General features: G+C 43.4%; 1 protein-coding gene across 1 annotated transcript in view; it reads right to left on the bottom strand.

The window, feature by feature from the left end:
• Window positions 1–1896: 1896 nt before the first annotated feature.
• LOC135550811 (roundabout homolog 2-like) overlaps window positions 1897–25772 on the bottom strand; it is a 139636-nt gene continuing 115760 nt past the window's right edge. The window contains exons 10-27 of the mRNA XM_064981938.1: window positions 25439–25520; window positions 23642–23810; window positions 20733–20899; window positions 20318–20439; window positions 19622–19838; window positions 18873–18997; window positions 18003–18180; window positions 17463–17699; window positions 16469–16508; window positions 15946–16085; window positions 10895–11182; window positions 10393–10543; window positions 7679–7903; window positions 7098–7294; window positions 6691–6807; window positions 6299–6445; window positions 5761–5909; window positions 1897–2668 (exon numbers count right to left, since the gene is read on the bottom strand). Coding sequence (XP_064838010.1) covers window positions 2657–2668; window positions 5761–5909; window positions 6299–6445; window positions 6691–6807; window positions 7098–7294; window positions 7679–7903; window positions 10393–10543; window positions 10895–11182; window positions 15946–16085; window positions 16469–16508; window positions 17463–17699; window positions 18003–18180; window positions 18873–18997; window positions 19622–19838; window positions 20318–20439; window positions 20733–20899; window positions 23642–23810; window positions 25439–25520 — 2763 coding nt within the window. The 3' untranslated portion in view covers window positions 1897–2656. The remainder of the gene's footprint in view (window positions 2669–5760; window positions 5910–6298; window positions 6446–6690; window positions 6808–7097; window positions 7295–7678; window positions 7904–10392; window positions 10544–10894; window positions 11183–15945; window positions 16086–16468; window positions 16509–17462; window positions 17700–18002; window positions 18181–18872; window positions 18998–19621; window positions 19839–20317; window positions 20440–20732; window positions 20900–23641; window positions 23811–25438; window positions 25521–25772) is intronic.

The raw sequence follows: 25772 nt of genomic DNA, 5'->3' as shown, positions 1-25772 counted from the left end.
AATTGTGATATAGTGAATTATAAGTGAAATAATTTGTCTCTAAACAATTGTTGGAAAAATTAACTGTGTTATGCACAAGTAGATGTCCTAACCGACTTGCCAGAACTATAGTTTGTAAACAAGACATTTGTGGAGTGGTTGAAAAATAAGTTTTAATGACTCCAACCTAAGTGTATGTTATTTTCCAATTTCCATCAACTGTAAAAAAAATTTTTTTTACCTTCATTTAACTAGGCAAGCCAGTTAAGAACAAATTTTTATTTTCAATCACAGCCTAGGAACAGTGGGTTAACTTCCTTGTTCAGGTGCAGAACGACAGATTTTTACCTTGTCAGCTTGGGGATTTGATCTTGCAATCTTTCGGGTACTAGTCCAACACTCTAACCACTAGGCTACCTGCTGCCCGCTACCTGCTGCCCTCTACCTGCTACCCCCAACACTCAGTGCTGCGTGGTGGTGTCATATTGGGGGTGTTTGGTTGGCCCTGGTTGGTGGTGTTTCCTGTGCATTGTGTGATCAGTCTATGGTGAATTGGTCAGACCCCATGGGAGCCTGCCTTCTGTGACCCAGATCTGGTCTGGACCAGATTAGACAGAAGGGTCCCTCCAGCTTCCTCTCGTCTCTTCTCATTTCTCTACTCTTCTCTTGAAACATACTAACTCAACCAACTAATGTTCAAACCCCAAAAGTTTACATTCATACATACATGTTATTTTCTTCTGCTCACATTTCCTCTTGACTGCATACAGCTTTATTTGTGACCCATTTTGCATACAGACATCTGCCTAAAAGTCAAAAGCATCCATCTCTTCTCTGCCATGCAATTAACATGGAAATTGGAATGTGACATGTTGGATGGGACAGGGGTTTTAATGACCCACCCAATCCCCAACTCCTCATCTCTCCATCTTGCTCTTTCTTTTTCAGGCTATTCTCTCTTTCTCTAGTGGGCGTGTCTGGCTTGACACTGGCCTAATGAATGAGCTGGATGATTAATGGCAACAGGGGAGAAATGGGGGGGGGGCTTCCAGGATGCCATGAAGGTGGGAGATAAGTGGGGGTGAGGTTTGAGGGCAAGTCCTAGAGGCTCTTCCCTGTCTACAGTGTATTGAGAGGACCTGTGAGCTAGTCTGTCAGCGATAGCTCAGTATATTTTGTTCTCAAGAGTTGATTCAGCGTTTAGGGATACGTAAAGGTAGAAGTGCTTTATATCAGTCGTACATCATTGTTTTGGGTAGTCTCTGTCGCGCTGAGCTATAATAGCTATATGAGTTGGTCTGAATATGTTAATTCGGAGACATGTGTGTCTCCTGTCTTTGTCTGTGCTCCTTGTGACCTGACTTGCATAGTAGTGCATCCCAATTAACTACACAGAGAGCAGTCCCATTTCAATTACTCCTTGATCCAGCTCCTTGATCTGCAACATGCCTTGTTTTTCCAGGGCACAACAGTAGGCTATAGTACAGTACAAAGACAACACATCGTGCCCTTTTTCAGTTCACTGCTGGGGCACAATGAGAGTACTCCCAGGACACTATCTTTTGTGTGTGTGTGTGTGTGTGTGTGTGTGTGTGTGTCTGTGTCTGTGTGTGTGTGGAACCTCAGGGTTGTGTGTGATGTCTCAGGTGGGCAGAGGAGAGGGTGCGTGTTATTTATTGCTCTGGGTTAATGCCCCTCACACTGGGAATTGCATTCTTCTCCATGCAGAACCAACCAGGTGGAATGTACTGTAAATAGTCAGAGGCCTCAGGAAGAAAATAAAGAAAACATGACTTCAGCTAAGCTTTTACTTTTTCATTTAACTTTGAAAGAAGTGTGGGGGGGGGTCATACACAGTAAACTTATTTCTAGACATTCTTATGAAACATGACTTGTGAAGTCCAAAAAAGTTCCCAATTATTGTTCAACAAATGTATTTTATTGTATTATTACAAAACAACAAGACTACCAAAAAGTTAGTTGACAGAACAGATTATTTTGGTTCTTTTAACAGAATATGCAAGTCTTCGCACAATCGCAGCAACAGTCCTTCAAAAGTGATGGTTACAATCTTTTCACAACGTTGTCGGTCTGTCGGTTCACAACTAGCTTCCTCTGTAAAAAAATAAAATAAAATAAAACTTTGAAAATAATATTCTCATTGGACCACGGGCGATAGGGATCCAGAGAAGATAGGCAGAGTCGTCCTGAGTGGACGAGGACCCCAGCAGGTTCAGCTGTCCGGCCGGCTGCCTGACATGAACACACTTTGTGCTTCATATTTGTTGTTTCTCCACCACAACAAGAGTGCAATAGTCTTTATGCTTTCCGAACGGTATACAGTTCTACAAAATGACGTTGGCACATTCAAGACATTACCTTTTTATACATGTGTTTTTCCTTATAAATACAATATACTTTTTCTTTCCCTTTATCCAGAGTCCACGTAAAAACAGTACAGCAATGGCTATTTGCAAATGAATATGGGCCGAGCCCGAGAGTCATAAATAATCAGAATAATATAAAACAATTTATGAAAATCTGTTCTTATTCCATTGTTCTTCAGAAAGTGATCATTGATTTCTGTTTGCTTTGATCGAAGAAAGAAAATGGGAGGTATCAAAGGAACGTCGAATGACAAAGGTGTTTTGTTTTCTGCGAGTCTTCCGGTATCCACTTATCTCATTTCCTGCAACAGACAGACAGACGTGTCAAAATAGGAATAAAAGGGGGAAAATGCAGAAATGATTATCTGCACATAACAGTAAGGAGCTCTCACAAAGCATGTCTCATAAATCAAAATGGTAGTCTACATCGCTAGTTTTGAATACAACAACATGTATTTATTTGTCTATTTATTTTCAAAACAGAACCCATAACCAGATACAAAACTAAATGACAGGAGCTTAAAAACCCTAATGAGGTGGCTTTTAACAGTCATGGAAAAAGTACCCAATTGTCATACTTGAGTGAAAGTAAAGATTCTTTAATATAAAAAATAGTATTTGGTTTTAAATATACTTAAGTATCAAAAGTAAAAGTATGAATCATTTCAAATTCCTTATATTAAGCAAACCAGACTGCACGATTATCTTGTTATTTTAATTTACAGATAGGCAGGTACACACTCAGACATAATTTACAAACGAAGCATGTGGGGTTTTGTGAGTCTGCCAGATCAGAGGCAGTAATTTGACCAGGGATGTTCTCTTGATAAGTGTGTAAATTGGATCATTTTCCTATCCCGTTAAGTGTAAAAAAAAATAGTACTTTTGGGAGTCAGATAAAATGTAGCACATAAATGTTCTTTAAAATGTTGTAAAGTAAAAGCAAAAGTTGTAAAAAATACAAATGGTAAAATAAAGTACAGATACCCTGAAACGCAGCTCAAGTAGTATGTTAAAGTATTTTTTATTTAAGTACTTTACTCAGCTGCTTTTAAGTATACACTTTTGGGAGAAAAGTGACCCACATTTTTACTAATACCCATCATAAAATGTTTCTAAACCAGGGCAAAACCCCTATTCAGCTCTATCTCACTGTAACCCAAACGCTAGTCAACTGCCCTATGGGAGCAGCTCTGGTTCGTCCTTCATGGATTACTTGACTCTGTAATCACCCGAGGGATTGGCCGTTAATCGAGGAAGTCAAGATCTGAGGGAGTCACACAAAACGTATCCCCCACTGGAGGGATAAGGAACAACTCCCTCCACAATCACACGGATACCCCATTCAACCGCTCTGTCCAAGTGGTAACATAAGGCTCAGCACAATGACAGAAAGAGGGGTAACCCGCAACTGGCTCCCCAGTGAAACACACAGTCCCTCCATTGTAAGGCTCTCACTTTTATGTTCCTGGTGGAGCAAGAAGAGCAGTGGAGGTGAGGGGGGGGGGTGCATCCCCCTCACTAGGGAGCCTGCAGGGAGTGCATATAAGCAACCATCACGCAGAGAAGTGTTCCCTCAGTAGTGCACTATAGAGGGAGAGTGGGGTATGGGGCTATCCTTGACATTATTATACACTGTGCAGGGGGTTTTGTGTTGTGTGTGTGTGTGTGCATGAGTGGATATTTTAATGGAGAATGATTAAGTATTTGTGAGTATGTGCACATATTTTTTTATAGAGATACAATATATAGTATTTGTACTACACGCTTGACAAGGTTTGTCATTTTGCTCAGTTATCCCTCGTGTCAGCATTTCCATGTTAATGAATGATTATTTATGTATGACACTAGCACTGAACCATAGACAGTATAACCACCTCTCAGTTATGGACTGTTTTGTTCCGGCAACTATTTGGCTGGATCTGGTAATCCCCAGGAATTACAAAATTATTTTAACTTTTTGCAATGTAAAAATTGTCAAGGGATCAAAGTTAATTCGAGTTGTCTTTTCCTTAATTCTCCTGCCCCCACAAAAGAAACGTGATGTCAAAAAGTATATTTTCAGCCTGGGCCTAATATTGTAAGAGTTCATTTGGGTTGAGCCGGCCTGGGTTTATGGTTTGTGCAACATAGTAACCTATGTTTGAGACCAACTTGTGGCCATGGCTGTGTGAGATGAATATCTCTCAGATAACTAGAATGAGATTAACTTTTTATGATCTCTCTGCTCTGATAGACATGAGCCTGCAACTCTCATCTCTCCTGTGTTGCACTTCATCATGTATTTCCTAATAGAATCATAACCTTGTAAAGGGTCCTGGAGGAGCCTTTCGCCGCCAGATAAATTGAAATAAATTTGCTAAAAGTATAGAATTACTGCTGTCTGTTCTGAAATAAATGAAATACTTCATAATAGCCTACTACGCCATGAGAAGGCCTATAATTTAGCCACAGCGGATTAATTGCTTAGCCTAGCTGTTGAATGTAGCCCAATAACAAGGAATAGCCTACAGTCTGGAACGAGCGGCAAATCTGTCAGTAAAAAAAACAGCATGCAGACAAAACAAGCCTTTCGCAATATTTAAAATAGATTTGAGGGAAAACGAAGGTTGGAAAGCAAATAGCTTCTGCTGAAAAGAATATGCTGTAGGCTACCAAAATATTTGATCAACTTCCAAATGTTTTAAGAGAGAGAGATAGGCTTTTGGCACGAGCGCATGGCCATCACCAGTGAGTGAGCTGCATATCATTGGGTGAGTCAGAGAAACTGGAAAGCATTTTTAGAACTATAATTTCCTCTTCACATTGTAGCCTACAGTATGTGTCTCCACACATCGAGGCCTAGGCGGATGGTGGATTCAAGACGAGGTCGTTTTTATTCATCTCAGATTCTCATGCTTTATTTTTCTCATGCGTTACGGTACCTTTGCCTTTGACAAAGACCAATGCGTGGAAGAGGGGTACATCTGAATTAATTAAATATGTATTTTTATAGTACATGGACTATGAAGGCGCCAACATTTATGGCCAAGTGAGATACAACAACTGCAGGGAAAGATAGTGAGCTGACACTCAATTGACGAGCGAATTTTGAAAGGAGAACAGTAGACAAAGAATTGGCTGTCCCGTCTTAACTAAGACACTAATCATGACATTACCCTAGGTGGCCTCTGCTGTCGTATCTCTTCTCACCCCTCTATTAACCACTAAACTCCAGTAGACATTGTAGCTCCCAATAACTAGAACCAATCATGGTCCCCTTGTATTACCACTATTCCTACTAATGTAGTCTCTTCTTGCCCCCCTTCTTGATATGAATAATTCAACTAAATGCCAGAGAGAAGAAAAAAACAACACATATTGTGGCTCCCAAGAACCAGAACCCTTGTCTCACCTCGTTGCGCTTCCTGCCTGAGCCGGGACCCCCTCGTGACCCCGTGGAGCCCCGCGACGAGGAGCTTCCTGTAGTGGAGCAGTTACTGGACATCTGACACCCCCGCCCCGCCAGGTAGCTGGGCTTGCTGTACGGGATCAGGTCCTCATCTGTGGAAGAGATGGGATTGGAGGAGAGCGGAGAATTAGGGTCAGGGATTTCCATTTTGGGAACGGAGAGTGAGACAAATGGCTATTCTACTGATGAAAGAGGGTCTTGAAGGAAAGAGGAAGTGATAAGAGTTTTCATGGATGGATTTGTGAAATTAAATGTATTCATATGTTATTGTGTGCGTGTGAGAACGGGTTTATGAGCATAATTTATGTATGTATTATTATTTGTGTGAATTAGTATTTTCTGGGTGAAAGAGTGACTGTTTGGGAGTCAGTGCTAATAGGCAACTGCAAAAACTCTGGCTGTGCTTGTGTGTGTGTTGTGAATATGAGACTGTGCATGTGTGTGAGTTTGCACACCACACTTCAGTATCTGCACCACTCACCATCTCGGCGTCTCTGTCCTGATCCCTTCCTGTAGGGGTTGCTCCTTTCTCCCTCTCTGTCCAGGGATGCTTGGCCGCAGTCTACAGCCCTTGCTGGGCACCGCACTGCTCCATTCTCTGGAGGTGGCTCTGGTGGAGGAGGGAGGTCTTGAGGAGAAGACACATGGACAACAGGTAAGGGTTGGACTGCACCGGAAGACCAGTAAATATATAAACAAGCAAACAAGCAATAATGTAGGCTTTACGCACACAGAGACATGCTCATGCCCAACATATATTCATTGATTTGTTTGTTCACTCACACACACACGCTCATGTGTGTCTGTTTGCGTCTGTGCGTGCATGTGTGTGAACAAACAAATCAAGGAATATATGCTCACACACACACTCACCTCCTTGGTTAAGCACCTCTCTTCTGTAAGCTCCACTTTTGGAAGTCTTCTTTTTCACTCGAGACTTCAGGCCGGGGGGAGTGTGTGTGTTGTCAGCTGGGGAGGTCTGAGCTCTCACTGTAGGTCAGCCAGAAAGACAGAAAACATTACTAGAAGGTAATTGAACATTGGTCCTTTGAAGCACTATACATGGATAAATAACAACATTGCAATGCCTTATGTAATTTCAGCTGATTGTTTAGGTGTTACGAATAACATGAATTACATACTGGATATAAATGTAATACATTTTCTGTGTGTGTACATGCATGTGCGTGCACTTCTGACTTGAATGTATGTGTTTATGCACATCCGTATGTGGTGCATTCACTCGTGTGTGTTTGCACAGAGCGGTAAGCGTCACTGACCAGGTGTGCTGGAGCTGACATTGTCAGCACTCAGTGCTGCCCCCTGGCTGAGGTCACGGCGGTGGGCCAAGCCGTTGCGGAGCGGTGTGCCCACCTCGGAGCCCTCACCGTGTTGCTGGGCTGAGAGGTTGGGGTTGGACTGGGTGAGGGGCGGGCTGGGCGCCCGGGGCACTGGGACGGGATCGCAAGGTAACCTACTGTATAACGGCAAAGAAAGAGTGGGTGGTTAGCAATAGCAATGACATACTTCTGTTATTGTACTACGATGATATGTTACACAATTTAATTATTGTTTTATTTGAGTGGGGATTTTACTGCTCATATCATGAGCATTGTGTTATCTGCTGTTAATGACATTGGGCAATTACCATACCAAAGCAATGATTATACCTATTTTATTACCATCTTATTAATGTGAACAGGAGATATTCACTGCCATCCCCATTAGTATCAGTCGAGGCTGCTGAGTGGAGAACGGCTCATAATAATGGCTGGTACGAAGCAAATGGAATGGCATCAAACCTTGTGTTTGTACATAAATTATGTGACTTTTAGAATTTGACTGTTTTGTCATGTCATACCATCCTAGCTGCTGCCCATCAAGGTGGTGAAGGCGTGCTGTGTTGTGGGGTGGATGGCGGCTCTCCTCTCTGGGCGACGGCGTGAGGGTGGCGGTGGACTGGTGACTATAGGAGGTGGCGGGGGACGAGGCGTCACCCCTGAGGGGATGGGCAGGACCTGCCTCGCAGCCCTCGATCAGATAGGTTCTTTCCGGAAGGGGCGGGCACCACTCTTCCTCATCAGACCTGCGATTAAATGTAATTATTCCATAGGTTCACTTTAGACAGAGGAGGATGACGTGGACCTTAGAGAAAATGATTAATTGTCAGTTTTTACATTTTCCTTATTAATGGTCAGGATTGTGTAGGATAAACTGTTCTTAGATCTGTGTCTGAGGGCAATTTCAATCTGGACCATTATAAAACAGTCACCACTACGTCACTGCTTGTGCAGTTGGTGCTATGGAGCAGTAGATCGATCATAACACATTCACGATGGTGGCTCCAATGAGATCCTATTCAATTATTAATTATTCTAATTCCTAATTCTATGGGTGGCCCTCCCTCTCTAATGCCTACAATATTTGTCTGTACCGTATTGATTGCCACTGCTCTACAGCATTATTAGACAGTCTTCCCTGTGGGCAACACTATACCTGTTACAGGTCTGCTGAGGGCCATGTCTGTGGGCAACACTATACCTGTTACAGGTCTGCTGAGGGCCATGTCTGTGGGCAACACTATACCTGTTACAGGTCTGCTGAGGGCCATGTCTGTGGGCAACACTATACCTGTTACAGGTCTGCTGAGGGCCATGTCTGTGGGCAACACTATACCTGTTACAGGTCTGCTGAGGGCCATGTCTGTGGGCAACACTATACCTGTTACAGGTCTGCTGAGGGCCATGTCTGTGGGCAACACTATACCTGTTACAGGTCTGCTGAGGGCCATGTCTGTGGGCAACACTATACCTGTTACAGGTCTGCTGAGGGCTATGTCTGTGGGCAACACTATACCTGTTACAGGTCTGCTGAGGGCCATGTCTGTGGGCAACACTATACCTGTTACAGGTCTGCTGAGGGCCATGTCTGTGGGCAACACTATACCTGTTACAGGTCTGCTGAGGGCCATGTCTGTGGGCAACACTATACCTGTTACAGGTCTGCTGAGGGCCATGTCTGTGGGCAACACTATACCTGTTACAGGTCTGCTGAGGGCCATGTCTGTGGGCAACACTATACCTGTTACAGGTCTGCTGAGGGCCATGTCTGTGGGCAACACTATACCTGTTTCAGGTCTGCTGAGGGCCATGTCTGTGGGCAACACTATACCTGTTACAGGTCTGCTGAGGGCCATGTCTGTGGGCAACACTATACCTGTTACAGGTCTGCTGAGGGCCATGTCTGTGGGCAACACTATACCTGTTACAGGTCTGCTGAGGGCCATGTCTGTGGGCAACACTATACCTGTTACAGGTCTGCTGAGGGCCATGTCTGTGGGCAACACTATACCTGTTACAGGTCTGCTGAGGGCCATGTCTGTGGGCAACACTATACCTGTTACAGGTCTGCTGAGGGCCATGTCTGTGGGCAACACTATACCTGTTACAGGTCTGCTGAGGGCCATGTCTGTGGGAAACACTGCTGTCTGCTGAGGGCCATGTCTGAACAAGAGACTTCACCTCGGTAAAAGATGTCCTTGTCCATGTCCTTCTATGCCCAAGGTATTTCCATCAAACTGAACTGGCTTCTTCACAACATGGGACATGTTTTTCAGCTATGTTTTTCATACGTGTGCATGGAATCAGTTTTTATACATTTGTGTTTGGTAGAGAAGTATGTGTGTGCGCGTGTGAGTGCCAAGTGCGTTCATGTGTGTGTACATCATGGAGGAAATGGCCGAGGCCAGGGAGTAAGCTAGTTAATGTCATAATGCCAGACCAACGTTCCTCTCAGCTAGCCACAGGGGCTAACTCATAGGTTAACTCTGTTATCGTGGGTTCATCACCAATCTCTGCTAACAGCTAACAGCTTACCGCAGGGAGGGCGGTGCATGAGAAAGCTGCTGAATGATTACTTTGTTCTGGTGACCAGGAGAAAAGAAAATGAGAAGGGGAACGGGCTAACGTAGGCTAATGTCATTAGCTAACGGGGTCATTGTGTAAGAGGGTTGGGACTTGGGAATGGTGGCAAAATTTCTAACTGCCTGCTAGCTTCTTGGATAGCGCCAATGTAATCTAGCTGTCAGAAATGCTTAGAGGTAGAAGTTTCTCCGCCTCATGGCTGCTTTAGTTGAGCTGCAAGCCTATTCTAGAGGAGTGAGTGGCATTTAGGAGCGATAAGTGAATGGTTCCCTTTGCCAAAATGTTATGAATACTGACTTGCTGGCCTTGACAATACTGTGTTATATGAAGTGTGTGCATGCATGTGTGACTATGTGTGTAGGCGAATGCGTGTGTATCCATTTTGCAGTGTGACAGTAATGTGGTTCAGTGGGGACCTGGAATAAAAGGTGCATTGAGGTCCAAAGCTAGCAACGGGTTAACAGAGAGAGACCAAAGAAGAGACTGTCCTGTCAGACAGAAAGGCAACATAAGGCTAACGTCATTAACCTCCACACAAAGCCCTGGCCCACCACTATGTGTCAGTGGGGCCTGAGAGTGCAAGGACATGGGCGTACATGTGTGTACACATGTGTTCACGCTTATGTGTATTCATGTGTGTCTGTGTGCTTACCCTAGCTCCATGTCCTCATGGTCATCCATGGGCATATCCTCTACCACACACTGCTCCAGCTCCCCAGATGAGGGGGGTGGGGGGAGGGCTTCAGTCCATTTTAGAGAGGGGGTCTTCACCGCCTTCCCCATGGACTTCTGCTTGGGTTTACCTACACATAGACACACAAAGAGCTGGTTTAGTGCTGTTCAATGGAGGTCCTAAGGTCTCTAAATTTATTTTAATATTCTTGAAAAGGGTATATGTCACAAACCGCAAAATGGAAACATAATTGGAGATCCCTTGTCATTTTTGGAGACATGAATCAGTGTTATACAGTAGGTTAGCTACCGCTACCTCTCTTGTTGCTAGCTAGTAGGTACCATAATACGGTTTCATGGCTCCAAAAATGTCAAGGTGCCTCCAGTTATTATGTTTACATTTTGTGAATGTTGCTTTGGGGTCTTGGTGCCCCACCCTGAACCATTTACCAATGGAAACACAGTCTTAAACACTGTCTTACCACAGTCCGTTCTGCAGCGCTCGGGCTGGGCGTACTGGGAAGAGGGACCGGCGGGCTGGGTGATCCAGTGGCTGCCATCTTGCTCTGTGGGGCTGTGAGAGCCCTGGAGCGCCTGGTTGGTGAAAGGCATGATGGGAGTGCTGGCGTAGGGCGTGGTGGAGGAGTAGGGGCTGTTGTAGCTACGCAGGTCCTCGGCATTGGGGTCGATGGTGCTGTAGATAGGACCTTCATTGGAGCTGCCCGTGCTGTACTTCTCTGTCTGGTTCAAGTAGTTAGAGATGCCCGCTTCTGGTGGTGAGAGGGGTCAGAGGAAGTGAGAAGGCAGATGCAGGTGACAGGTGACTGACTTATGGTAATGAGATTTAATTTGTTATTCGACTGCAGAGTTAGCATTGTTATGTGAGTTAAGCGATTCTTGTATTACCCAAAACAGTTACCATGACATACAATGTATTCGGAAAGAATTCAGACACCTTGACTTTTTCCACATTTTGTTATGTTACAGCCTTATTCTAAAATGGAATCAAATGTGTTTTTCCCCTCACCAATCTACACACAATACAAAGCAAAGCAAAAGCTGGTTTTGAGAAATAAGTCTGAAATTCGCCCCAGTCTGAGGTCCTGAGCATCGTGGAGCAAGTTTTCAACAAGGATCTCTTAAATACTTCGCTCCGTTCATCTTTCCCTCGATCCCGACTAGTCTCCCAGTCCCAGACGCTGAAAAACACCCCCACAGTATGATGCTGCCACCGCCATGCTTCACCACAGAGATTGTGCCAGGAGGTTTCCTCCAGATGTGACACTTGGCATTCAGGCCAAAGAGTTCAATCTTGATTTCATCAGACCAGAGAATCTTGTTTCTCATGGTCTGAGAGTCGGGCTGTCCTGTGCCTTTTACTGAGGAGTGGCTTCCGTCTGGCCACTCTACCATAAAGGTCTGATTGGTGGAGAGCTGCAGAGATGGTTGTCTTTCTGGAAAGTTCTCTCATCTCCAGAGAGGAACTCTAGACCTCTGTCAGAGTGACCATCGGGGACCTGACCAAGGCCCTTCTCCCCAGAATGCCCAGTTTGGCCGTGTGGCCAGCTCTTGGGAGAGTCTTGGTGGTTCCAAACTTCATCCATTTAAGAACGATGGAGGCCACTGTGTTCTTGGGGACCTTCAATGCTGAATAAAAAAAATGCTACTCTTCCCCAGATCTGTGCCTCGACACAATCCTGTCTTGTCTCGGAGCTCTACGGACAATTCCTTTCACCTCATGGCTTGGTTTTTGCTCCGACATGCACTGTCAACACTGTATATAGACAGGTGTGTGCCTTTCTAAATCATGTTCAATCAATAGAATTTACCACAAGTGGACTCCAATCAAGTTGTAGAGGAAAAAATGATTTAATCCATGTTAGAATAAGGCTGTAACATAACAAAATGTGGAAAAAGGGAAAAGGTATTTTCCGAATGCGCTGGATAAAGTAGTTAGTTAAGCACAAGAAAATATAAAAGTACAACAATTCAACCTGTTTGGTTTGCAGAAGATATTCAGACCTGCCAACCCTGTCCAGCATTTTAGAGTACCAGACGCACGCGGGAAATTGAAGAATCAACTCACGCGTGTAGAACGCTCGTTTGGTTGGAATACTTTCTTTCTTGACAGCATTCCATTTACACATATGGTAAAAGTCACTAACAATATATTTTACTAGGCAAGTCACTTAAGAAAAAATTCTTATTTACATTGACCTACTGGGGAACAGTGGGTTAACTGCCTTGTTCAGGGGCAGAATGACACATTTTTACCTTGTCAGCTCGGGGAGTCAATCCAGCAACCAATCGGTTACTGCCCCAACGCTCTAATCACTAGGCTACCTGAACGAACACAAAGGGCCTTTATTCTTCTTTTTTATTTTATTAAACAAACAATAATAAGTTATTTATTTAAGTACAAAACGTACAAACATCTTTTTTTTTAACTGATAAAAATAATAAATGTTTGAAGCAGTGCATCAGTGTCAAATAAAAGCTATGATAGGAAACAGTGGGTGAGAACAAATCTTCTGGAGACCTTCAAATGTTCAGGAAATCATTTCCTAGACAGCTTTGCCTGGTAGCTAGCAGATGTAGCCTTACGCAGCAGGGCATCAGGGTACACTTCTCTGTGGCAAACAGTTCCTCTGGCAATCATTGAAACCTTCTTGGTAATGAGGGCACTCAGCATGTCTGTACTGAGGGAGGCTGTACTGGGTTTTGTTCTTGGAAACAAGACTGAATATTCGTTCGCAGTCTGCATTGCTGTGGAATATGACCAATATTCCCAGCATCACAGCCAAAAGGTTGCCACCCCTTTTCATTGTGCTGATTTCTCTTCAGGCCTGATTCTTGCGCACGTTGACCAGACTCTGCTCAAAGGTTGTTGACTGATAGAGTCTAAACTCATCTTCCAACAGATGAACAGCGGCTCCCTCAGGAATAATGCAGGGAAAGCGTGCCATGACAAAGTTGAGGGATGAGAACTTGGCAGTCAGCCTGTTGGCAATGTCAGCGACCACTGCATGCTGGAGGAGCACATCTCCAAATGGAAATTTCAGCAACATGTAGTCTACTGCAGAAGAAAATAAGTTCCTGACATCTGTATAGGTCTTCAGATCCAGCTTGCCTTGGCTTCCTATGTAGTTGCGGGTGTCCTGGCCAATGGACAGCTCCTCGTCAGGAAGCTGGTGTTGTCTCGCCAGGTAGAGTGTAGGCTTGACACCACTACTCGTTTCTGCCATCATGGTAGGGACAGTGTCTGGCTTGCAGTAGGACATTAGTTTCTGCAGTTGCATCTCTAAAGTTGACAGTAAAATGTGAATGCACGGCGCCTCTCGTTGTAGAATCAGATTTCCGGCATCAAAAATTGGTATGGCTTGGTCATGTAGTGTATTTTATTTGATTTTTGAGGTTCTTTGGACCCATTTTAAACTAGATAGATAACTATGAGGTTCAGAGATATATTTGTGTATATTTGTCTATACTCTGCAAAAAGTATGCATAGATTTTTGATACCGGATCTGTGAGACATTTTAGGACTTTCTCAATTTTAACATGACTACTCTTTTGCGCCGACATCACCCCAAAGTGCCAATCAGTGTGACTAGGTGAAAAAATGCAACGGCAACCACTTCTCCCCACTGCCTTCTGGCAACAATATGTGGCTGACTCCGGTAGGGCTAAAGAAATCAACAGAGCGAAGGCAAAATTCATAGCGGCAGATATGAGACCCTTCTCTGTGGTATAGAGTGCAGGGTTCAGAAACATGTTTAAAGTGGTCGAGCCGCGCTTCACCATTCCTTCCTGTACACATTTTGCCCAGACATTAATGCCTGCCTTATACAAACCAAAAAAAAAACTACTTGAGACCAAGTTGTCAGGAATGAGGTCTGTTGCTCAGAGTTGGACGTCTAGAGCTACCATACTGTAACGGCTCATTTCATTACGGCAGAGTGGGAGATAGATAAAAAGCCATCTCCTTCAAACACGTCCCCTTGAGTGTCACGTAGTTGCCGTGTGGAAGTTGGAGGGGGGTTAATGTAACGATTCCTGCGAACACTGACAACGCTAGAAATATTGTAAATGCCGTTGCACTAGCTGGACTGGGGCCACAGATAGGATGCTTTGCTCACGTTATTCATCTAGCATCTCAAAAAGCAATGTCAGTGAATCCAATGTCTCGCCTCCTAGCAAAGATCAGGACGGTGGTATCCCTCTTTCATAAAAGCACAACTGCTGCACATGTTTAAGACAAAACAGGAGATGCTGGAGCTGCCAAACCACAAATTAATCCAAGATGTCCCTACTAGATGGAATTAAAGCCACGACATGGTTGAGAGACACCTTGAGCAGAAAGTTACTGTGCATTCTACACTGACTGATCAAGCTGTGAGGAAGAATGTGAAAGACATTGTGACTGTCTGAAAATAACATAAGACTAGCAGAGGAAGTTATCAAAGTGTACAAACCTCTCTAAACAGTCACAACACTGATATGCACTGAAAGCATGCCATCATTTTCTATGGTCCTGCCTATGAAAACAATGATCCTGAAATCAATGGTGGCATCTGATGAAGATGAACCCGCAGTAAGGGATGTCAAGACTGCTATCAGAGTTAACCCGGAGCCTAGATATGCTGACCCTGGTGTCCAAGACTTCTTACACAAGAGCACCGCTTTGGACCCCCGGTTCAAGTCCCTGCTGCACCTGGATGCTGCTGCTCGTCTGAGAGTCTACATACAATGAACTCACAGCAGAGATTGTGACCAATATACAACAGGTATTGTAATTATTTTGTTCATGTGGCATTTATTATTTTATTAATTAGTGATTTAACAATTCATTATAAGGAAATAATTGTAATGGTCATAATAGTGTCTGATATATATTTCTAACAACAAATCATATTTTTGAAGCCACTTCAGAGATAGTATTTTCATCTAATTTAATTGTGCAGTGTCAAGCCACAGATACCACAGGAGCTAACCCCACTCCAGAGATGGCAGGTGACAGGGCTTCTCCTCCAGAAAAGAAGTCTGCCATGACTGAGCTTTTTGGAGAGTTGTTCACAACCCAGGAGCAGGGAACCAAGTCAAAGGTCAAGGTCATAGTGGAGGAGGTGACCTCATACAGGGAAGTGGACTGTAGTCCCCGGGATGCGGATCCACTTACATGGTGGAAGACCAAAGAGTTAATATACCCTCATGTTGCCATGTTAGCGAGGCTGCCTGGCTCTGCCTGGGATCTCTGTCCCTAGCAAGAGGGTATTCTTTCTTTCAATAGCAAATGCGAGTGAACTGCTGTTAGATTTACTCAGTAGATTTATTTTTTATTAAAATGTAAAAACAAAAAATCAAACCCTATTAATTTATGCATACTTTTAACTCGGAACTCGTACCTGCGTACATGGACAGAGAATTGCGTAGTTGATACGCAAAATGCGTGCATGTTGGCAACCCCGTAGTATACCATTCATGTTTATGCAAAACAAAATGGCCATTGTGAGCAGAATCATGCCGTGTCTCATACCATTGTAGTATCTCTCTGCCGTGTCATGTTTGGAGGTGCAGCATTTGACAGCCTCCTTGCCACTGTGGACCAGGTTGGTGGTGGGCCAAGAGTCTGCCAGCCATGGGTAGTTGCCCATGTTGCCACCCAGCATGCCAGGCCTAAAACACAATTAATCAAATCAAATACATTTTTATTTGTCACATGCGCCGAATACAACAGGTGTAGTAGACCTTACAGTGAAACGCTTACAATGCAGTTTTAAGAAAAATACCTACAAGAAATAAGAAATAAAGGTACCAAATAATTAAAGAGCAGCAGTAAAATAACAATAGCGGGGCTATATACAGGGGGTACCGGTACAGAGTCAATGTGCAGGGCCACCAGTTAGACAAGGTAATTGAAGTAATATGTACATGTAGGTAGTCACACACTATGATCATATCTGATGTCAATCCACAACTTTGTTCTCATCACATTACAAAAAAGGACTAATATAAGAATGTGAAAATCAACTTGAAATGACATAAACAGGGATCCTTACCTTCCACTAAGTCCAGATGTCTCTCCATGTGGAAAGCCAACTGCATAAAAAATTAAATGTGTGAATGGCAAGGTAAAATACAGTAAGGTTGCCACAGTGCAGTATGGTACAGTTCGCTGTAATATATTGGCAAACCTAAAGCAGGAATCAGCATTTGAAAAAAATAAAGCGCATTCATATTCTGTTTCAGTAAAAAGCTGAGAGATGGGGCTGGAGAAATGTCACCACTCAAATGTATAGACAAAGCTATGGATGCAATGACTGACCGTCCATGATATCAAAATTATAGTTCTAACCATGTTCTCAGGCTGTATAGTGTTTGTTTACATTTGCTTTGTTCCAAACATTTGAGTAAAGCAACCTTATATTTTGGGTTCTGATGAGGTATGACAGTTCGCAAGGCATTTACTGTATATGTTATATTCTTCAAGAATCAATGGGTACATATCATTAAGTTATAAGCCCCAAAATGGATGTAGCAACTGCAGATGGCCCCATTTAAATGCATCGAAAGACTATTTTGGTGTTCACACAAGGATTTGTTTGATTTACAACTGCACAACAAGTAAAACATCTAAACTGAAATGTAGATTTAAAAAAAAAAAGTATTACGAATTCAGAAGAATTCAAATGAATTTGGTTGGAGGCAGGTGATTCTCGTTTACTGTCACATTGAGTAAGTTTCAGGTGCCTACAGGGTAAAAATAGTCATTCAACCAGTTTTGAAAAGAGAAAACAGAAGTTTCTACTCCATTGCACTCCATTGTAAAGTGCAAGTTTGCCAATATATTAGAATGCAATAAGTAAATATTTTGTTAGGTAACTTTAAGGTATAATAGTAGCCTTTTAGTAGTACATTACATTACATTTAATGTAGTAGTAGTGCAGTGGAATACTTGATATGGTAAGGTGGGTTACAACATCCTTCTTTGATATTGTGGTAAAGTAACATTTAGTGGTGTGTAAAGATTGCATCATATAAAGTGTAAAGTACCAGCAGGCGTGTAGTTGAACGATGCAGTGTAGTGACTAAGCTCCTTCCTCTTCTTGCGGCGGCAGTAGATCCACACGCTGAAACCCATGAGGATGACCCAGCAGGCCCCGCCGATCCCAGCGATGAATGCCGGCTGCTTCACCACATCAGTAATCTGCTCGGCCAGGCTCACGCTGCTCTCATCACCCTCCACACCCCCCCCGGTACCGGGTACTGACGGTGCCTCCACTGGCAGCTCTGAAGGAGAGCAGCAAGTAGTTAGTGGAGGGATATTTAACTTTTACCTGTTAAGTGTTATAACCAACCTCGAATCCCTTAGCCGGTGAAAAATCTGTCGATATGTCATTGAGCAAGGAACTTAATCCTAATTGCTCCTGTAAATCGCTCTAGATAAGAGCGTCTGCTAAATGACCAAACATTTAAATGTAATAAAAAAATGCTGAGCAATAATTTCAGTAATTTTAGCTACCCCCCTATCTCCTTGATATCGCAGAACTGAAATGTTTAATTCTGCTAGCTTGTGGTTCTGTGGGGACTCACTGATGAGGACGGACACAGGCTGGCTGTGGATGCCCACTCTGGCGCTGGTCACCGCTGCCACCTCCACCTGGTACAGGATGCCTGGCAGCAGCCCCTTGAGTATGGTGGAGAGGACAGTGCCATCTACGGTGGTGTTGATGTGGTAGCGGGTCTGGGTGTCATTGCCTACACACCACACCTGTTGATGGTTGGAGGACGGTGAGTTGGTGTGAGATGGAAGAGGTCAAATTTGCGGTGTCCAAATTAGGACGCAGGTTAGCGTTTTTTCCGTCATGAATCTTGTTCTGAAGGCAGCTCTGCACAGCCACAAAGTCATAAAACCTAACCTAACACTAACCTTAACCACACTGCTAACCCTAACACCTAACCCTAACCTTAAATGAAGATGTAAAAAAATGAATTTGAGTTTTTATATGTTTTTTTTTACAATATAGCCAATTTTGACATTGTAGCTGGCCTATCTAAGAAGAAATCACTCAGTTCTGCCTCCAGGAGGAGCATAATCAAATCAAATCCATTTTTATAGAATGCTATTAGGACTGCCTGTTGTGACTCTGAGGAAATCATTATATAGACACAATTTATTTTACAGTCCTGTTTGAGCTGGTGTTTACATTATATTTTGTTATTTAGAAAATAACTTATTTGGTAACTGGGTACTTTCTGATACTTGCTTCAAATAATTCAAAACAATTCATAGCTACTCCTTTGTTTCCCATTACTTGTTTTAATGATTCCCAAAGAAACTATGTCGTAATTATGTAACTATTATTATGTAATGTCCATTTTGTTTATACGAAAATGCCAAAAAACGTGGATGCACGTTTTTGGACAGATCCAATCATCATGCCATTTTCTCTGTCAGCATACCTTGTACTCCTGGATTATTCCATTCTGCATGTCGGTGGGAGGAGGCTCCCAGGACACACTAATACTGGAGCTGTTGCTCAGCTTCACTGTAACCACGTTGACTGCTCTGGGAGGGGCACTTGGGACTGCAGGAGAAGAGATACGAGCAAGGTGTGAAAAACCCCCAACTGATATGAAAAAAATGAAATAGGGGCATTTGGCAAAATAGCGAAAATATGATTTGAGAATGATGAAAATGGCAGACTCCATCAAATGCCATCAAATGGTTATTGAACTATAAACAGTGCTTCGTCTTCATAACAGGATGTAAAGGTCACACAGGTGTTGGGAATTGCAATCCAATTGCTTCGACTGTGATGTGACTCCTGAACAGCTAGCTATTTTCAAAAAGCCAGAGTCCTCAAAATGTTTCAAGACAAGTACTAAAAGGTTTTATTTAAAAACCACTTCTAGAATGTATTTTGTATTTCACCCTTATTTTGCTGGGTGAATTGACTGAGGGCACATTTTCTTTGACAGCAACGTCTGAGTATGACCAATCAATCGCCACTTTAAAAGCCTTTATTTGAACCTGGAAGTCCCATTGAGAAAAACCTATTTTAAAACCCTTGTTACCCACCATTCCCTCCATTATGGACATAGGCTATCTCAAGTGTACCATGTCCATATTAGGAGAGCCTCGGTCTCAGAAGGGCTTATGTCAGTCTCATCAGAAGTTGTGAGTATCAGTAGCTTCAAGCCAGTCTTACCTTCCGCTGCTGTTCTGATCAGCAGCAGCCGACTGTCCTTGCCCTGGAACTCGTCGAAGTAGGGCCGGATCTTGATCTCATACTCTGTGCCTGTGAGCAGGTTGGCGACCACGGCCAGGCGCTCTGACGGGGCCTTGATATCCTGCAGCTGCCAGGTGCCACCGATGGGCCGGTAGAGGAGCCGGTAGCCCTGGATGTACTGGGACTGACGGTCTACCTGGGGAGGGACAGAAGAAAGGGGTGGAAAGAGAGAAAAAAAGAGACATTTATGAATTACAGTTTTACTGCCCTTGGAAATGGATATAAAGTAAAAAAAACATTCCAGAGTGTGAAAGTACAACTGATGGTGTCACGTGTGCTCCCTCTCTGGCCTCTGGGTCAGCAGGCTGCTCGTTATGGCGCACACCTGTCACCATCGTTACACTCACCTGCAGGTCATCAGACTCACCTAGACTCATCACTTCCCTGATTACCTTCCTATATATGTCACTCCCTTTGGTTCCTTCCCCAGGCGTCATTGTTTCTGTTTCAGTTTCCTGTCTGTGTGCTGTTAGTGTTTCTTGTTTTGTATTATGTTCCGTTAATTGTTTTTAAACACTCACTACCTGAACTTTCTTCCCGACTCTCAGTGCACATCGTTACAGATGGTATTTCTCCTGTGAAAGAATATGTAAAAACTCAGGTCAGGGTACTCACCATCCATGATACTTGAACACTGGAGGCAGTGAGTGTGACAGGCTCCTGAAGCTGAACACCCACCTCTCCCAACTCTCTCTGGACCTGCCTGTGGTCCACTCCCTGACCTGTAGGACTCCCATCTGCAAACACAACATTAACAAACATCAGACAGACAATAACAGTAAAACTATAGTAGATGCTTACTGTAGCTCATATACACTTGATTGAAATAATCTAAATCGTTTTTATGAAGCCTTCAAACCGCCATGCTTTCATGATGAAATGCTTCAAAATTTGAGAAAAAAAGTTTTTACTTTTAAACTTTTCACGCTCTTTCTACACTAACAACCACCTTGTAATGCTTACATTTTTTTCAATTGTCTTTCATAGTAAATGACCAGTAAAGCTGTTATATCCCCTCCCAGGTACTGACCTTGTGTGCGGACGGGCTCAGAGATGGGGCTGGGGTCACTCAGCCCGTAGGCGTTGACCGCTCGGACGATGAACAAGTAGATGGTGTTGGGAAAGAGACCGCTGACAGTGTGTTTCTCCAACTTTACCAGGTCAGCCACCGTCTGCCACGTACTGCCTGCTGATTGGCTAGAGTAAGAGACCACAGACAATGATGTCGTGTCATTTCCAATTATGTTAGTAAAGTTACTGTGCAAGGCAAGCCTTCCTTATACCCTGTAGTGATAACGATGTCATTACTCTATAGTGATAAACTATTATTCACTGTCTTCATTCTGATTACAACAACAATAATGCCAGCTGTGTTTATGTCAAGTCTTGTGTTTTTTTGTCCTTTTAAAATTGCTGTAATAAATAAATGTGATAAATCTTGTGAACAACGCATCTGATGAAGGTAGAGGGAAACATTTTGAGCTTCTTTGGCTTTGACGGTCCCGCATTTTCCTCTCCTGACTCTTCTTATTTAGATTAAATGTCACCTCTTATTATTTAGTGGCACGGTCACATGACAACCTCCTCCACCCCTCGCTTTTTTAATTTTTTCTAATTTCTCTCCATTCGTTCTTTTTATTTTCTTCATCGTGCCAGAGACAGCAGCAGACTAGTGACTTTACAGCTAACCTGCGCAATTAGGCGACAGAGATATAAAAGCTGCGCGATCCATAAATATTCCTCTAGCAGACCACCCAATACTGGTAGTGATAAATCTAAGGTCACTTTGTCGGAGGAGAGGCTGAAGCGTGGGGCGCACACACACACAGGAAAACACAGATACACACGTAAACATACACTCTTTCCCAATAAACATGCATGTCCTTTAGAATGGTACATCTGCCATTCTTCATACAGTAACAATGTGTCAGGATTCCATCTCCCCATTGTCACACACACACTCATCCCCACTTCTCTCTCCCTGGACACTCCCACCCCCACAACCCCCAGCACAATTTTGCCCACTTGGCACAGTGCTAACTACTGCCCAGGGGGCAAGGTGAGAGAAGAGGGATGAGGGGACTAGTGAGTCAGGTTGAGAGGGGGCAAAATTCCTCTCAGCATACAATAGCCCAAGGACTTGTCTGTCTGTGCCATCCGCATTTAAAATCATTACCATTTTAGATTACCCCACTAAGTTCCATGGAGGCGCGCTAAGTTGATCACGGTGTGTTTATGTGTGTCATTACAAACCACTTGATGGTTTTTGCAACTGAATTCAAGGAAACTTTCAAAGTTCTTGAAATTTTCCCGAAATGACTGACCTTCATGCCTTAAAGTAATGATGGACTGTTGTTTCTCTTTGCTTTTTTGAGCTGTTCTTGCCATAATATGGACTTGGTCTTTTATCAAATAGGGCTATCTTCTGTATACCAACACTATCTTGTCACAACACAACTGATTGGCTCAAATGCATTAAGAAGGAAAGAAATTCTACAACTTAACTTTTTACAAGGCTCACCTGTTAATTGAAATGCATTCCTTCCAGGTGACTACCTCATGAAGCTGGTTGAGAGAATGCCAAGAGTGTGCAAAGCTGTCATCAAGGCAAACGGTGGCTACTTTGAAGAATCTCAAATATAAAATATATTTTGATTTGTTTAACAATTTCTTAGTTACTATTTCATAGTTTTGATGTCTTGACTACTATTCTACAATGTAGAAAATAGTCCAAATAAAGAAAAACCCTTGAATGAGTAGGTGTGTCCAAAATTTTGACTGGTACTGTATATATTTATTTTATTTTTGCCTTTATTTAACTACGCAAGTCAGTTAAGAACAAATTCTTATTTTCAATGATGGCCTAGGAACAGTGGGTTAACTGCCTTGTTCAGGGGCAGAATGACAGATTTGTACCTTGTCAGCTCGGGGATTAAGTTCAATGCTCTAACCACTAGGCTACCTGCCGTATGCACATACACTGACATTGCTCGTCCTAATATTTTAAATAATATATATCCAGTATGAATTATTTCTTAATTCCTTTATTTTACTTTTAGATTGTTGTGAATTGTTAGATATTACTGAACTGTTGGAGCTAGGAACACAAGCATTTCAATACATCCACAGTCACACCCTGACGTTTGAGAGCCTTTTTATTTCTCTATTTGGTTCGGTCAGGGTGTGCATTCTAATTTTTCTATTTCTTTGTTGGCCGGGTAGGGTTCCCAATCGGAGGCAGCTGTCTATCGTTGTCTCTGATTGGGGATCATACTTAGGCAGCCCTTTTTCACACCTTAGATAGTGGGATCTTGTTTTTGCATAGTTGCTGTCCAGCGCTGCAGAACTTTATGTTCCGTTTTGTATTTTGTTGTTTTGTCGGAGTTCAGTTTTAAAAATCATGAACACTTTCCACGCTGTGCTTTGGTCTCATTTATCTAACAATGGGCGTAAAACCCGCAATAACATATTCTAAATATGTGTTTGCGACCAATAAAATGTGATTTGATTTTGATTTGTTTGATGTGGAATAAAAGCAAAGTGGGGGCAGCTGGGAGATTTGGGGAGTGGCTTAGCATGGGCCAGCTGCCAACCTAGCTGGGGTTGATTAGAATGTGAAAGGTGTCAGAGTCTGTGTGTCCGCAGGGGGGGGGGGGCCCTCCTGCCTGTCATGCCCGGCTAACACGGCTCATGTGCTGACACACCATTAAGAAACGATGAGGGATGGCTGCACACAGCAACCTCTGGCTAGAGAGAGGGCAGTGGGCTGGAGGATAGAAAATGTGTGTTAGGGAAAGTGTGTCTTCAGATGTTTCGTGTTACTTCTAAGAAAAAACTGTTTTTCAAATCTGTCTTTCTGTCTGTTCTACAGAATGTACCACAAGGTTGAGCCCTACAGAACGCGGCCCAGGTCTATCTTCTACTGTCGACTCCACCCACCTGAAGGCCTCGATGATGTAGGAGGTGACGGCAGCCCCCCCCTCATGGGCGTTGGGCTGCCAGGTGAGGGTGACACTGTTGCGGGTCACGTCGGTCACCACAGGCTTCTGGGGAGGTCCCGGTAGCTGGAAGGGTTCTGATGCCTGGGCCACAGACGAACCTCCACTCTCTGAAAATCACAATCAAATCAAACTTTATTTAAAATGCATTTAAAAAGAGACAGAGGATGAGAGGGTAGCTGGATGGTAGTGAATCTCCTATATTTAGTAATACCATTCTCAATATAACTGTTGTTGGAAGCCCTTTTGTGGTCTAAAGAGTTACGAATAAATAATTCATGCAGTAAGGTCCATTTAAATTCTGTCAATTACAAAAAATATATATTTTACCTTTATTTAACTAGGCAAGTCAGTTAAGAACAAATTCTTATTTTCAATGACGGCCTAGGAACAGTGGGTTAACTGCCTGTTCAGGGGAAGAATGACAAATTTGTACCTTGTCAGCTCGGGGGTTTGAACTTGCAACCTTCCGGTTACTAGTCCAACACTCTAACCACTAGGCTACCCTGCCACCCTTTGAAAAGCAACATTATTGTCAATAAGGAGTTGAAATGGAACCGACACCCCAGCCCTGATCACAGTAACTGACTTTGACGGACTGGCTGAATAACAGTTTAGTTGTGAATTATCAGAGTTTCTGTTTGGTTGGTTTACGATGCATTAGTAGGCACTACATACCATCTTATCAAGCTTCATCAAACATTAGCATTTCATAACAGCAATAAGACACTACTTATTCCAACTCATCATCCCTCTGCTTCGCCATGGGCCAAGCAACGCCCCTAGGTGTGATTTCAACCGCAATATTACAAGACCTCTGCCTTATTTCTTGATTCAATGATCTTATATGGGCATGACTGTCATGGATCTTTCTGGAACACACCTGGCCCCTATTCCCACTGATTGTATTTGTATATATGTGCCCTTTGGTTTCCATTTGGGGGTTGATTATTGTTACAATGTCAGTTGGTGCGTTTGAGTACCTGTGCTGTGTGTTTTGGGCTTTCGTGCCCTTGTGGATTGCGCAGATGATTACGGGTCTGTCCCATGTGTTAATCTTTGTGCTCGGATTTATTTATTCAAGGTACTCCGAGTTTTTTTGTTTGGGTTTCTACCCTGTGTTTCTGTTACGTGGTGTTTGGTCTTCGTCCCCATGCCTTTACATGGCACGCCGTAATTTGTGCTTCATTTTTTTTTTATATTACGCATTCCTGCGTCTGTCTCCCAAATCATTGTTACCAACGTGACAGAATAATCGACCATTGAGGGGGAATGGCCCGTCCGACAATGCTGCGACTGGTCCGTCTGGCATTGCTGCAAGTTTGGCAGCTACAACTGACCCGTCCGACGATGCTGCAACTAGTTTGTCCGGCGCCACTGCTACTGGTCCGTCCGATGCCGCCGCAACTTTGGCAGCAGCAACTGGCCCGTCCAACACTTCAGCAGCTGCATTGGGTCCTGATTGACCTGCACTGCATTCCTGTGATTGGCCGGTGTCGTTGCTCTGCTGTCATGGATCCCCCCTGTGCCTTTACACGGCACGCAGGAATTTGTGCTTAATAATAAAAACTATTACGCATTCCTGCGTCTGTCTCCCGATCCTTCATGCCAACGTGACAATGACATGGCAGAGGCAATCTAATACTCTAGGGAGGAGTTTATTACAGTAGATTTACCATTCACTGTGTCCGTGTGCATGTGTGTGTGTGCGCGCGTGTCTACGTGTGTGGGCATTTACCTTTAACAGTGAGTACACCGCTCCACATCGTTTCTCCGCTGGAGCTGGAAGCCACGCAGGTATAGGCCCCAGAGTCGGTTTCCTGGCAACAAGAGAGAGGGCCTAGTTAACATCGGTGTATATGCATAGAAGCACAATGCCTTTGCCTTTTCACATTCAGGTGTTCTGGAGCAAATCTTTCCAGATAAGTCAACATGAACATCTACCTAGAATCTATGGGCTATCCATAGTCTCCAAAGACTGTTAACTATGTATAATAATTATGTGTATCTCCCCAAAGATACCCATATGTTTTATTGCACGGATCTAATAAGTACTATTCTCATAATGGTTC

Source organism: Oncorhynchus masou, chromosome 12, assembly GCF_036934945.1.
Source record: "Oncorhynchus masou masou isolate Uvic2021 chromosome 12, UVic_Omas_1.1, whole genome shotgun sequence".
Taxonomy (NCBI): domain Eukaryota; kingdom Metazoa; phylum Chordata; class Actinopteri; order Salmoniformes; family Salmonidae; genus Oncorhynchus; species Oncorhynchus masou.
Note: the sequence above shows the minus strand (reverse complement) of the source record. Positions and strands in the feature narration are given on the sequence as shown.